Source organism: Dipodomys spectabilis, unplaced genomic scaffold (genome assembly GCF_019054845.1).
Source record: "Dipodomys spectabilis isolate Male_0828 unplaced genomic scaffold, ASM1905484v1 ptg000146l, whole genome shotgun sequence".
Lineage (NCBI taxonomy): Eukaryota > Metazoa > Chordata > Mammalia > Rodentia > Heteromyidae > Dipodomys > Dipodomys spectabilis.
The window spans coordinates 92,182-106,270 of NW_024870823.1; the positions used below are offsets into that span (position 1 = coordinate 92,182).

General features: G+C 38.5%; 1 protein-coding gene across 3 annotated transcripts in view; it reads right to left on the bottom strand.

Moving 5' to 3' along the window:
• Rad51b (RAD51 paralog B) overlaps positions 1-14,089 on the bottom strand; it is a 77,984-nt gene that overhangs the window by 24,459 nt on the left and 39,436 nt on the right. The window contains exon 8 of one of the 3 annotated variants that reach the window (XM_042691836.1): positions 4,959-5,175. The exons of the other annotated variants lie outside the window; for them this stretch is intronic. Coding sequence (XP_042547770.1) covers positions 5,170-5,175 — 6 coding nt within the window. The 3' untranslated portion in view covers positions 4,959-5,169. Of the gene's footprint in view, positions 1-4,958; positions 5,176-14,089 lie in introns of those variants that run through there. 3 annotated transcript variants of the gene reach the window in all.

A 14,089-nucleotide genomic window follows, 5' to 3' on the forward strand; every position in this document is an offset into this window, starting at 1 on the left:
AAGACATTGAGTTTCAAACTCCCTTTACCTGTAAACTCTCAGAGCATGGGAATGATATCTTGTTCACCATGACATTAACTAAAAGTCCTGGGTCTCAGTACATAAATGTCAAGTGAATGAAAAAAGAAATGAATGGTAGACAACAAAATGCTACAGATAACACTTTCCTAAGGTTAATGGCATTTTATTACCTCCTTTACATCCATGTCTGTTCCATTTCTTCTTTTCTCTCCTACCTTTTACTTCTTCCTTTCTCTCTTTTGAAACCTGTCCTAAGGTTTCAGGAATTGTCACCTGCTGTTATTATTGGCAATTGTTTTGCTAAGCAGGCCACACTGGTGTTAGTAGTGGCAATGGTGACTTTGCAGTTTTCTAGTTTAAAAGCACCACCTAGTGGTTATAGCTGTCATTGTCCCAAAGGTACCAGGAACACCGAGTTAAAAACTACACGAATTCCAGTTCGGTGTGCCAGCTCTGTCCTAAGACAGCATCACATACACTGACCCATATCCTTTGGAATCTACTACAAAGTTACCAATGCTGGTGATCCACAATGATTGCTATGGAGTTGATTTGGTTTCTTACCCTAAGTAGATGAATTGTGTTATTTCCCTTCAGGGAGAATAAGGATCTTCTCCTATGTGCCGCTTAAATTCTATAGAACAACTACCTGACTCTGCTTTCCTCTACTTGCTTCCTAACTTTACTACTTCATAATCTAACAAGACTAAGTTGCAAAAAAAAAAAAAAGATTGAGTTGCATGTGCTCTATTGTCCCAAAATCAAAAACCAGGGCCCCATATTAAAAGAAAGAGGCAGTGATGACCAAAGAACTAACAATTAGGTCTAGATACTGCCCCCAATGTATGCAAAAAAATTAAATCACTGGATCAGTCAGACAACTACCCTAGAGAGAAAACCAAAGTTAAACAAGAGATAACTTGGGAGTCTGACCCTATGGTATTAGCACCATTAATTAAACAGGTACTTCAAGAGAATTAGTCATGCAGATTGAAAGGTGGATCTATGGGAAGGACATACTGGCTGCTCCATCCCAAGATAGCTGCTTGCTGAGCTGCAGAAGTTGAAAGCACTTGAATACAGAGTTATGTGGAGCTCATTGTGTGAAGATCACTGAAAGCAGATGATTTGCTACAAAGCCACAGTATGGAGCTTGCCTGGCAGGAAAGTGACTGAGGTCCTTAGTAGACTCAAAGGACTACATCAGTTTCAGTGCTCCCAAGTAGAGAAAAAATATATATACTCAAAAGGAGGATGGCCGAATGAAGTGGTACACTCCTGTAATTCCAGAAATCAGAAAGTGGAAACAGGAGGGTTATATATCTGAAACCAGCCTGGGATATACAACAAGAAAAAAAGCAATCAACAAATAAGCAAATAAGGGATAGAAGCAGTCTGATCCTACTATACCTCAGACATCTAACAAATTCCATGTGTTCTTTTTCCAGAGGAGAAGAGGGAGAAAGGGAAGAGGAAAAGGAGGAGTAGATGGAGACGCAGGTGAGCCAAGGTTACCCTCCCTCTGTAGAGGTTCTCACTGATGGAAATAGTCAGGATGAAGCTGGATGCTACTTTAAAGAAATAGTCATGCTGCAGGGGTCACCAGTATGCAGGAGTACTAGAGGAAGGCTTTGGAATGCCTCCTTCAGCAACACCCAGAAAACCTCGTTCACCTATTCCTTCTCTGTGGGTCTTGAAAGGAGAGAAGGAACATCCTATCTTTCTATTGTATTTTGATTATCCTTAAGTAGTTGTTCGTAGGGGTTACCATTCAACAAATCAGTTTATAAGTACAATGCACCTTGATTGACACCACCCCTTTCATCTTTCTCCCCATCCCTCCCAACCCAACTCCCCTAAAATGGAACACGGTACCTTAAAGTTAAAGCACAGCAACTAGAGTCACAGACATGGCCTATACCAAGAGGATATAATTTCTATTTTTATGCTGGTCTAAAATGCTTCAATAACAAAATATACAAATGTATACATACAAATATACACAGTAAGTTATGAAATAACATCTCTGCTTTCATTGAAAGATGCCAATGGTGCTGGACAACGTAGCTCACACCTTTAATCCTAGCTACTCAGAAGGCTTGAGATCTGGAGGATTTGAAGTCAGTATGGGGGGAAAAAAAAGTCCATGAGACACCATCTCCAAATTAGCCAGCAAAAAATCAGGGCTAGAGATGTGACTCAAGCACTAGCCAAGCAAGTAGGTCAAGCAAATACAGAGTCCTGAATTCAAACCCTGACATGAGAGGAGATACTAGAGGAAAGTCTAATATAGACTAGAAATTTGGAGAGAGAATACTTGTTTATACTTGTTTAATAAATTGGTCATAGTTAAAAAAAAATTACAAGGTACTCAAAGTACATAGTGCTCTTCTGAGGACATTGATTTCCCAAATCTGGAGTAATGTTTAGGAATCTATTGGATGTTCTGTTTCCTTTTTGTGTTTGTTTATGTTTGGTTTAAAAAAATATATTCTAAGTGTTTCTTAACACAGTGTTCCAAAAGAAACGTTCCAACTGCTAAGTGTAGCAGATCTGCTCAAAGAGATGGTTCTTCTTCCATTGTGTTCATCAGCTCTCCATGACTGTAAGAAATACCTGAGATAATTAACTTATAAAGACAGAAGGTTATTCTAGCTGACATTTTTAGAGGTTTCAGTCCACAGCTGGTTGACTCCATTGCTTTGGGCCTGTGGTAAAACACGCAAATCATGGCATAGAGTGTAGAGAAGAGCAAACCTATTCATCTGAAGGCCAGGATGCAAATGACAGAAGAGGAAGAGATCTGGGAAACTGGGTAGGCTGATAGTAACCTGGAACCTGTCACTAAGCTGTCTTAGGAAAGTAACATAAATTAAGAAGTTGTTTTATACATCCAAAGCTAATAGCTAAACATTTTTCTCTTATGATACTCTACCTTCGCTTTAAAAAAACAAAATATTCCTTTGTAAGCACCATAGTACCATATACCAAAAAATAAAAGTGAATAAATGTTCATATGTCATAATTCCATCAGTTTAGTTTTCAGTTACAATAAATGGCCTCCCTTTACTCATCTCCTGTGAAAAGAAGAGAAAAGAAAACCCTTTTATATTCTAAAACATGGCAGGGACTATTTTTCAAATAACCCAAAAGACTCAAGTTATTGACTTGCCGGCTCAATTATAGATGCTGGGTGATCTCCTTACTAGATTTCTGCAACTCCATTCCAGCAATGGGGATCTAGCAAATGACTAATGAATAAAGTCTACAGAGCCTCATGTACTATAAAGTACATGGGGATAGCTTATTCCCTAATGCTGTGGAAGAACTAAGAAACTTTTGGAATGGTTAAACACACTCTGTATGAATGTACACAACCTCTTAGAGACATCAGCCCTAGGAGTTCCATCTTCCTCTTCCTGCAGTCTGTCCTGATACTGTCTTTTCCATTTTTTTATGGAGCTTGGAATGGAACGCTTATCCACTTCCTGAGGCCAAAAACCAAGACTCTGATTTTTGTTTCACACAACATAACCAATCCATTAGGAAACCCATCGGTTGGACCTCTAAAATATGTACAAAATGTAATCATTCCTCATTTTGTAAGGTCACCATCATCTGTTTCCTAATTACCTTAAAAGCTTCCTAACAATTCTCCCTACTTTATTCTTAACCCCTTATGGTCTATACTCAGCATCAAGAATAAATGTCATTGCTCTGGGGTCACTCCCATTGATGCCTACTCTGACAACCCTAATTCTGTATCTGCTCTCCTCCCTACTCCACATTTTCCTTGCCCTACTTTTTCCTCTCCTTATGGTAACTTTAGTTTTTAACATGAAACTTCTGTTTGATGCCTCTCTGTGAGCTCCCTGTCAGATGCACAGGGAAAGATCTTTGTTGTTTAATTCACTGTTGCAACCTCAGTGGTGTAACACAAAGAAGAGGCACTAAGTATTTGTGAATGAATGGATGGATAAATCTTCATACAAGAGGTAGAGCAAAGAGATATTAGTTTGTCTAAGATCACACATCCACCCAAAACATGGAAAACCTGGTCAAGAACTTTTGGATCCAGCACCAAGGTCCTCCATATCAGTGATCAAAAGAAAGAAAATCCTCAGTAGACATTCAAGCACAAATTTTTCTTCCTTGTATTTCTAATAATAACAAAAGTACATCTCTTTGTACAAATCTAGAGGGGAAAATGTTTATGCAAATATATCAGATAGTAAAATAAGATGGCATCTAACAAGAGCCATCAGATAGAAATTTTCAGCAACATGAGAAACTTCTTGGAACCTATCTATGGAATGGGAAGCAGGCTGCTGAGAACCTCCTATTTGAACTCTGACTTCTTGGTAGACATATATAGCTTCCTCTATTTTAAATTGGTAAGGCATTTCTGAGGTATGTGATACTCAGCCTTACCCAGAATTTTCTAATCTCTCATTCAAAGAATTACTTTTATTATTTATTTATTTATTTATTTTTTGTTGGTCGTGGGGCCTGAATTCTGGGCCTGGGCACTGTCCCTCAGCTCTTCAGCTCAAGGCTAGTGCTTTACCACTTGAGCCACAGCACCACTTCCAGCTTTTTCTGCTTATGTGGTGCTGAGGAATAGAACCCAGGGCCTCATGCATGCAAGGCAAGCACTCTACCACTGAACCACCTTCACAGCTCCAAAGAATTACTTTTAAAAGTCTTATGTATTTTAAACCAGACTATTGAAAAAGGTTTTGGCTACTTCCTCTATTGCTATTTAAATGTCTAAATTACACATTCTCTTTAAATAAAAGCTTAGAAGAAAAAAGTTTCAGGCTCTAGAAGGAAATATTACTTTTTCTTTTTTTGGCAGTAAGTAAGGAAAAAATCGTCTTACACGTTATAAGTTAAACAATCCTAACCAAGAGCCAAAACTCCTGTTGGAAGAGTATGTAATTTTGTATATATTCTGTCTTATGTAAGAATGATGCATGCTGCCCCCAACGTCAAGAAGAGAGCCTTTTATGTGACTTTGGCAGAAGGTCTGGTGGACAGGCCTAAAGCTGTGGCCAGCAGGACTCTGGGCTTATTTTCTTTCACACTCACTTACATGATGTCATTTCCCTCCAGCAAAGATGACAGAAACCAATAAAGCTAGAGGAATCAGCTCTGAAACAAAACAAAAAACAGAAGCTATTGTCAACATAGGGGGGAAGCAAGCAGTAAGGAGTCTCTTTCCTTCCCTTCCCTCAAAAAATCATTCAGAACTTTTCCTTTCTAGAAATGCTATAACTTAATCATTTACTAATTCAGCTCAAACCTACCCAAGAAGCCATAGTCAGATATTGCAGTAAACAATGGTTGCTGTTACCTCTCCAACACCTAATCTTGCTTCCTCTAGGAAATATCTCCCATTTGGAAATATGCCCATTCCAACACATTCCCAGATCATGTGTATTGGGAGAAATGGATTCCCCAAAATAGAGGTCATGAGCCTGGTCTCACAGGATTTATGGCAACAAATCTGCATAGCCATGATAGATACATGACCCTATCTAGTCTGACCAGAATGAATCCCACTACAAAGAGTAATGAATATATATATATATATATATATATACACACATAAATGTATATAGCAAACTACATATTATGATACATATTTTATTTTATCTCCTTTTCATTTTACTTTGTCTCTTATGCCTGATACATAGCACCTAAGCTCCCTAGAATCTACATAATGATGTAGTGAGCTGAGGAGTGGCTGAACCCTGCACAGCTTCAGAATGGGACCAGTCTGCAGAGAGGAAGGCGGGGCTGACATTCAATAGATCATCAATGACGAATGTATTCTAATCATGTCTATGTAATGAAGTTTCCATAAAAACCCAGAAAGACTGGGTTTCAGGAGCTTTGGGGTTGCTGAACATGTGGAGGTACCTGGAGGCATGGAGAAGGCATGAAAACTGCACTCCTATTCATGCCTTTCCCACGCATATCTTTCTATTTGCATTCTTGCAATTTTCCACTGTAAAATTATAGGTAAGCTTATGTGCTTTTTGAGTATTGTAAGTCCACTTAGCAAATTAATTAAACTCAAGGAGCAGTCATGGGAACCCCAATTTATAGCAAGCTTGGAAGAACATAGGTTACTATCCATACTTGTAACTGATATTTTTAATGGTAGGAGAGCTGATCCTCAGCAACACACACACACACACATACACACACAATCAAAGTTGAAATTACAATCAACTGAAATTATACTCAATTTTTTGGTTTGTGATTGAAAAACTGAAATTATAGTTGATGTCTTAGAAGTCAGTATATAAAAATCTCAAAAAAAATAGAATTAGTAAAGCCAGGTGCCAATGGCTCCCTTCTATTTGGGTCCTGGTAGCTGATACTTTTAATCCTAGCTACGCAGGAGGCTGAGATCTGAGGATTGCAGTTTGAAGCCAACCCAGGTAAGAAAGTCTGTGAGACTCTTAACTCCAAATAACCACCAGAAAATCAGAAGTGAAGCTGGGGCTCAAAGTGGTAGAGTGTTAGCCTTGAATAAAAAAACTCAGGGACAGGACTCAGGCCCAGAGTTTAAGCCCCATGACCAACCAAAAAAAAAAAAGATTGGGCGGATGAAGGTTTGAGACTAGCCTGGGTAGAAAAGCCCTTGAGACTCCTTCTCCATGGTTGGAAATGGGTTATACACCAGTCCTCTCCCAAGCTATGAGAGAGGCTAAGATTGGAAGGATGGTGATATCAGGCCAGCCAGGCAGAAAAATCCACAAAACTCCATCTCCACAAAGAGAAGCTGGACACAATGTTATGCCTGTGATCCCAGTAACAGCAGAAAGCCTAAAAGTAGATAAATCACAGGTCAGGCACATACCAATGGGGAAAGCAAGATCCTTTCCTGAAAATAGCGAGGGCTGGATATATGGATCAGCAGTAGAGTGCCAGCCAAGCAAGCAGCAGACCCTGAGTTTAAACACTAGGACTACAATAAAAAAAGAAACTGAATCATTATAAGGTTAAGCTAACACATACATCTGGTAACACTATTTTTATCAACGGATTCATAAATAACTATATTTTATTTAGATCTATTTAAAGGTACTTACATTTACTGACTCATTAACATTGAACTCACTGCCAACATAACTGTAAGCAATGACTAAATGAAGCTTATCTAATATATATATACATATACATATATGTATATATACATATTTCTTTTTTCTCCATAAATACAACCTTCTTCTACCTAGTACATTAGATAGCATTTCAGCATTATGCTTGGGAGTCATTTTAAACAGTTACTCACCAATAACAAAAAAAAAAAAAACCACAAAGATACTAAAGGGACATTTATTTATGATATGAGTTGGAACAAAAGACAGACCCTTGTGTAACCTCTGCTGCAACCACATGAGTCAGATTTCCCATCACTCTAGATGTGTCTGCAAATGACCATGAAAGTGCCAAGAGTATTCACTTGAGGATTATAGGAAAATTAATAGTGAAGATCAACTATACATGTGTACTTACAGAAAACTCAGTGTCTTCCTATTTTTACAAGCAAGTATAGTAAAGGCTTTCTGACTCAAAATCCAATATAATACAATAAAATGTTGGTATAATTGACTATTTGAGAATTTTTTATATATGCATTGCAAAAATAAAGTTTGGCAAAAAATGCAAAATAGGTCATAGGCAAGGAGTAATATCCTTAAAATATTTTTAATTAAGGGAAAGTAAATCAAAAACCCAAATTAAGATGTACAAATAATTTAATAATAGTTTTTTTTTGTTGTTCTTTTGACTAGTACCAGGACCTCCTCCTTGCTCAGCTACTACCATTTTGAGATACCTCTCTAGCCAAAAGTTAACAATTTATACAAGAGTATATAAAAATGATAATAATGACTTGTAGCTTAATAAGTGCTTTAAAGGTAAGTTCAGCTGGGCACCAGTGGCTTGTACCTATAATCCTAGCTACTCAGGAGGCTGAGCTCAGAGGATCACAATTCAAAGCCAGCCAGGGCAGGAAAGTCCATGAGACTCTTATCTCCAGTTAGTCACAGAAAAAAAAAAAACAGAAGAAGGAGCAAAAGGAGCCAGCACTCAGGCCCAAAGTTCAAGCCCCAAGACCAGCAAAAAAAAAAAGAAAGAAAGAAAGAAAGAAAAGAAAAAGAAAAAGAACGAGTTTATAAGTTTTATAAGTTCACTTATAAAAATAAGTAGATAAACAAATGGAGGAAAAAGGGAAATCTTTTCCACATCCTAGAAGGAAGAATTACATTTCTGTAGTTCCGCTTTTTTGATAAGCCAGAGGTCAGCACTTCCATTTCAGAACCCAGTAAAGGTGTCTCTTCTTGGATAAACTATAGACACTTTAAATCCACTATATATAAAACTGAACTTCAAAAGGTGTAATTGTCTGGGCACCAGTAGCTCACCACTGCAATCCTAGCTATTCAGGAAGCTGAGATCTGAGGACAGAGGTTTGAATCCAGGTTAAGTTGGTAATACTCTTATCTCCAATTAATCAAAGAAAAACCAGAAGTGGTGCTGTGGCTCAAGTTGTAGAGTGCAAGCCTTGAACAAAAGGTGCTTAGGGACAGCACACAGGCCCAGAGTTCAAGGGCCAGGACTAAAAAGAAAAAAAAGTTTTTAAAGGCATAATTGGCTCATTTCGGCCAAAGATGAAAAAATGGGTCTGAAAAGATTAAAAAGGGGGAGGGTGAGAGGGTAGGGAGTCACAACTGAAACACATCTCATTGGAAGCTACGGAAGAAATTATGGCACTAATTAGCCTGAAAATTGGCTATTTAAAGGAAAGAATTGTGCAGTTATCTCATCTATAATATTAAGTATACTTCAAGGATTATGTAGTAAGCCTTTCAATATGATTCCAGCAAATATTTAGAAAGAATAAATCATTAGTTTTAACCCTTAGAAACATTAGTCAATAATAATCAATGGATGAGTATTGAATAAAGGTTAAATGAGTGTTCTATTATTTCCTTAAGTATGTATAATGCCCCTTTACCTAAATATGGACTTATAATTGTAGACTTTACCTCAATTTGAATTGCCCTTGGTTAAATGCAAGATACACTCTTATGACAGGAAAAACACAAGATGTATGTTCTTTTCAGAATGCCTTATCAGAAGGTACATGGTGCCTATTTGTCCTATTACTAGTATTAAGTTTAATTACTTTGTTTAGGGAGCACCTGTCTAACTTTTCCACAATAAATTTACTGCTTTCCCCTTTGGAATCAATAGCTACTCGGTGTGGAGCACTGTTACTATGTAAATATCTTTCAATACTTCTTAAATTTCCACTCTATTTTAACATGTGTTGGTGCTCAATGAGATTTGAGAGTTCCATTCAGAACTCTATAATTTTCTGCATGTTACTCAGTCTCTCTTCCTCAATCTTACCATGTCTAAAATGAGAATCAGAGATGAATTTTCATGGTACCTAGCACATTGTAAAAACTCTAAAGATAGCAAGTTGTACTTTCTCTAAAATTACTGTTTTTAGAGCTAAGATCTTACTGAATGAATAAAGAGCTTTGGCAATTCTCACTGTAAAGCACAGCACAGATTCAGTTCTTTACCAATTAGTTATTGAATAGTAGTCTATTTGTGATTGAATCATCCAATTGAATCTGCCATTAGAAGTTTAGACAAATATGATTTTTAAAAGATTTTTTTGTCGGTCATGGAGCATGAACTCAGGGCCTAGGCACTGTCCCTAAGCTTTTTCACTCAAGACCAGAACTCTAATACTTTGAGCCACAGTGCCACTTGCTAAATGATTTCTTTTATTAGAATATGGCACCTAACTCTAATATAGTTCTGATGTTGCTTGTGATTTAATTTATCCATGCTATTTTTAGGATAGATACATAAATACAGAGACTGAAAGAAAATGAAACTCTTTTCTCCAATCATGTAACTAAAATACATTATCTGGTCTTCAAGACCACAACCTGCAGGAGTCACTCCCCAGATTTCAATGGTTCAAGAATAAATGTACACAAAACTCTATCTAGCTAAAAAAGGAACTCTAGCTAGCTGGGGAGAGAGTCTAAAGAAATAATCCTGAAGGAGGTAAAATGCAACACTCAAAGCCAGACTCATATTTCCTGACATCTAAAAATAGCATATAGTCTTTCTGATCGTAAGAAGTAAGGACTTATAACAAACTGCCCAAAACTTACCTATCCCAAGTTTCATCTTTCTCTTCATGTCAACCCCAATCATTCCCTGTTCTCAGAATTCCCAAATGCCCATACATGGTCCTCAGACCAACGATAGAAACTTGTCACAAACACAAACTCTTAGGCTCCATGCCAGACCTAGTGACTCAGAAACTGTGATTAGCAATTTGTTATAGGAAGCCTTCTAAGCAATTGATTGACAGCTATGAGATGTCAGGATTATGATTAGCTACCAAAAAAAAAAGATAAGCCATCAGATAGTAAGTTAAACAAAATGCGTACTCAGAAAAGAAAGTCTGGATATAATCCAGGAATAGGTGATGACGTCAGTACCGTAATTGGTTGGTTGGTGCATGATGGTTACGGCGCTTTCAAGACACAAAGGATAAGTAACAACAACAACAAAATCATGCCAGGAATACCACTTCCCTTTTATCTGGAAAACAACATCTTCCCCCTTACTAAAAGTAAATTGCCCTTAAATGTTGTAATATTTTGCACACATGGCCACCCAAATATATTTATTCCATCTCTTAGGTTCTTTTTGCAATGTCAATGAGAGGAGACGAGACTCTCCCTTGAAACAAATTTGTTGTGGCCTCAATTAACACAGTGCTCTAAAAATACCAGCTACTTAACCTCTGAAAGGAAATACTGAGGATACACCATAGAAAAAAACAAAAACAAAAAACTAGGTGGCTCCTAGACCTGAGGAGACTCTGAAACAATGTTCAGAAATGGTGCCGTGACTTGTACACATCTCCAAAGGTTCATGGTAGAAACTCGGTCCACAGTGTAGCAACCACCACCGGAGCCAAGCTCTGCCCAGAACCGTGAGCTACATATACCTCTGTTCTTGGGCTGGGAATGTGGCTTAGTGGTAGGCTGCTTGCCCAGCATGCATGAGGCCCTGGGTTCGATTCCTCAGTACCACATAAACAGAAAAAGCCAAAAGTGTGCTGTGGCTCATTTGATAGACTGTTAACCTTGAACAAAAAAAGCTCAGGGACAGCACCCAAGCCCTGAGTTAAAGCCCTAGGACTGGCAAAAAACAAAAAACAAAAAAAAAGAAAAGAAAAAAACTTGGTTCTTTATAAATTACCCTGTCGATGCTATTCAGTTATGACAACAAGAATGCACTAAGGCAAAAGATTATCATTTGGGGACTAGTAAATAGTCAACCAAGCTTTGAAGAATTCTTAATCTACAGACAACTGACTTCAGAGTTAGAAGAATTCTCCAAAGGATGGGCTGGGAAGGTGGCTCAGTGGTAAAGCGCTTGCCTTGAATGCTTGAGGCCCTGGGTTCGATTCCTCAGCACCCATAAGCAAAAAAAAAGCCGGGAGTGGTGCTGTGGCTCAAGTGGTAGAGCGCTAGCCTTGAGCTGAAGAGCTGAGGGGCAGCGCCCAGGCTCAGAGTTCAGGCCCACGACCGGACCCAAAATAAAACAAAACAGAAGAATTCTCCAAAGGATGACTGGAAATCTTGCCCTAACTAGGCCAATATAAGCCCTTGCCAGCCCTTTATCTGGAGCTAAACATTGGTTTAGACGAATTAACAATTACATGGTACCCTGTAAACACAAAACGCTAAATATTTGTTTTTAAACCACACTGCTGCATCACTAAATAATTGTACCCACTCTTTGCAGCAAGGGGACTTCTCTGCAGCTTCCAACTGTCCCCCAACAACTATTGATCACTTATAATTAATTTGCTGGATCACTATATCTTCTTTGGGGGGGGGGGGGGAGTCCGGTCATGGGGCCTTAACTCTGGGTCTCAGAGCTGTCCCTCAGCTCTTCAGCTCAAGGCTAGCGCTCTACCACTTGAGCCACAGCACCACTTCCGGCTTTTTTCTTTTTGCTTATGTGGTGCTGAGGAATCAAACCCAGGACCTCGTACATGCAAGGCAAGCACTCTACCACTGAGCCACCTTCCCAGCCCCTCACGATATCTTCTTATTGAAACAATCAGAATAAAAATACAGGGGGATGGGAAGTGAAAACTGGGAAAGAGTGAGGGAAGGGGTCAACATTATCCCAAAAGAAATGCACTCATTACCTGACTTACGTAACTGTAACTGTTCTGTATATCCCCTTTATAATAACAATAAAAAGGGGGAAAATATAGAAGCCAGATTTATTGCAATTTTTAAAATGAATCTAACACAAATCAGAAAACACTTCAAAACTTTTATTTTACCAAAACAAATTGAGTTAAGTACATTCCCTGAGTTTAGAAAGCTCTGATTCATCATTTAAATAATCAAAGCTGTTAGAGCTGTTGCTATAACAAAGCATCTGAAGCAAGGCAACTTTATAAATAAAATAAGCTTATTCAACTCAAAGTTCTAGAGGTTGAAAGCCATGGCACTAGCATGGGCTCAACTCTACTAAGGACCACATGGAAGACAGCATCACAGTGGTGGGAACTTGTAAGAGAGGGAGAGGTCATATCACCTGCCAAAAAGCCAAAGAATAATTCAAGAGTGGAATTTGTTCTCACTCTCAAGAGAATTTGTAGTCCCATTAGAACTATCTTAATCCCTGCCTAAGGCTTGCATCTTAAGTAATGAATTATAGGCATATCCCACCATACTTTCAAAGGCAGATGCTTATCTCCCTTTGAGAAACATCTATTCAGCTTTTTTTCTTTTTTGTCGGTCGTGGGGCTTGAACTCTGGGCTTGGGCGCTATCCCTCAGCTCTTCAGCTCAAGGCGAGCGCTCTACCACTTGAGCCACAGCACCACTTCCAGTTTTCTACTGGTTTATTGGAGATGAGAGTCTCAAGGACTTTCCTGCCCGGGCTGGCTTTGAACTGTGATCCTCAGATCTCAGCCTCCTGAGTAGCTAGGATTAGGCGTGAGCCACCAGTGCCCAGCTCTATTCAGTTCTTTTTTGCCTACTTTTTAGTCTGTTTTGTTGCACTGCAACTGAGCAGGGCTTCCTTCCACTTGGATGTTAGCCCTGTGTCAGATATATTATTTCCAAATGCTTTGCCCCGTTCAGTAGATTTTCATTTTCATCTTTACTATGCAGAAGCTTTTCAGTGGGATATAATCACACTTGTTTATTTTCACTTTTGCCACCCATGTTTATGGAATCTTGCTCAAGAAATCACTGCCAATACACCATCAAGAAGCTTTTTATCTGTGTTTTCTTCTAGGAGGATTAAATTTTCACTTATGTTTAAAAATCTTTAGTCCATTTTGAGTTGATTTTTGTGTATGCTATGAAAGCTCAATTTCATTCTTTTGTATGTGAATATCTAGATTTCCAGTGACTATATATTCAAAAGACTATCCTCTCCCCATTGTGTATTCTTGGTACCCTTATCAAAGATAGGTTAAGTGCTATATTAGTGGGTTTTCCATTGCTATAACAAAATACCTGAAGCTAAGTACTTATGAAGAAACAAGATTTATGTAGCTCACAGTTTTAGAGGTCAAAAGTCCAAAATCAGGTAGCCCAATTGGTTCTGTCTAATAGCAGATGGCCACACAGCAGTCACACACGGACAACAGAGAGATCACATGGAAAAATAAGAAGCCAAGGAGGTTAGGGAAGGCCAGGTCTGGTCTTTTATAACAACTCTTTTACAAGAACAAACTCAGGATCTGAGAGCTACCTTAACCTCTGAGAACAGGGCTCCTAGCAAGGCCTGACCAGTCCTAGTAGACCCCACCTCTCTAAATATTCCACCACCTTTTAAGACCACCAAACAAAAGGCCAAGCTTCTAAAACATAAATCCTTGGGAGCCACATCCAAACCATAGCAACAATAAATATATGAATTTACTCTCTAATTTTTGTTTCATTATTCTGTATCCGTATTTATGTCACTGT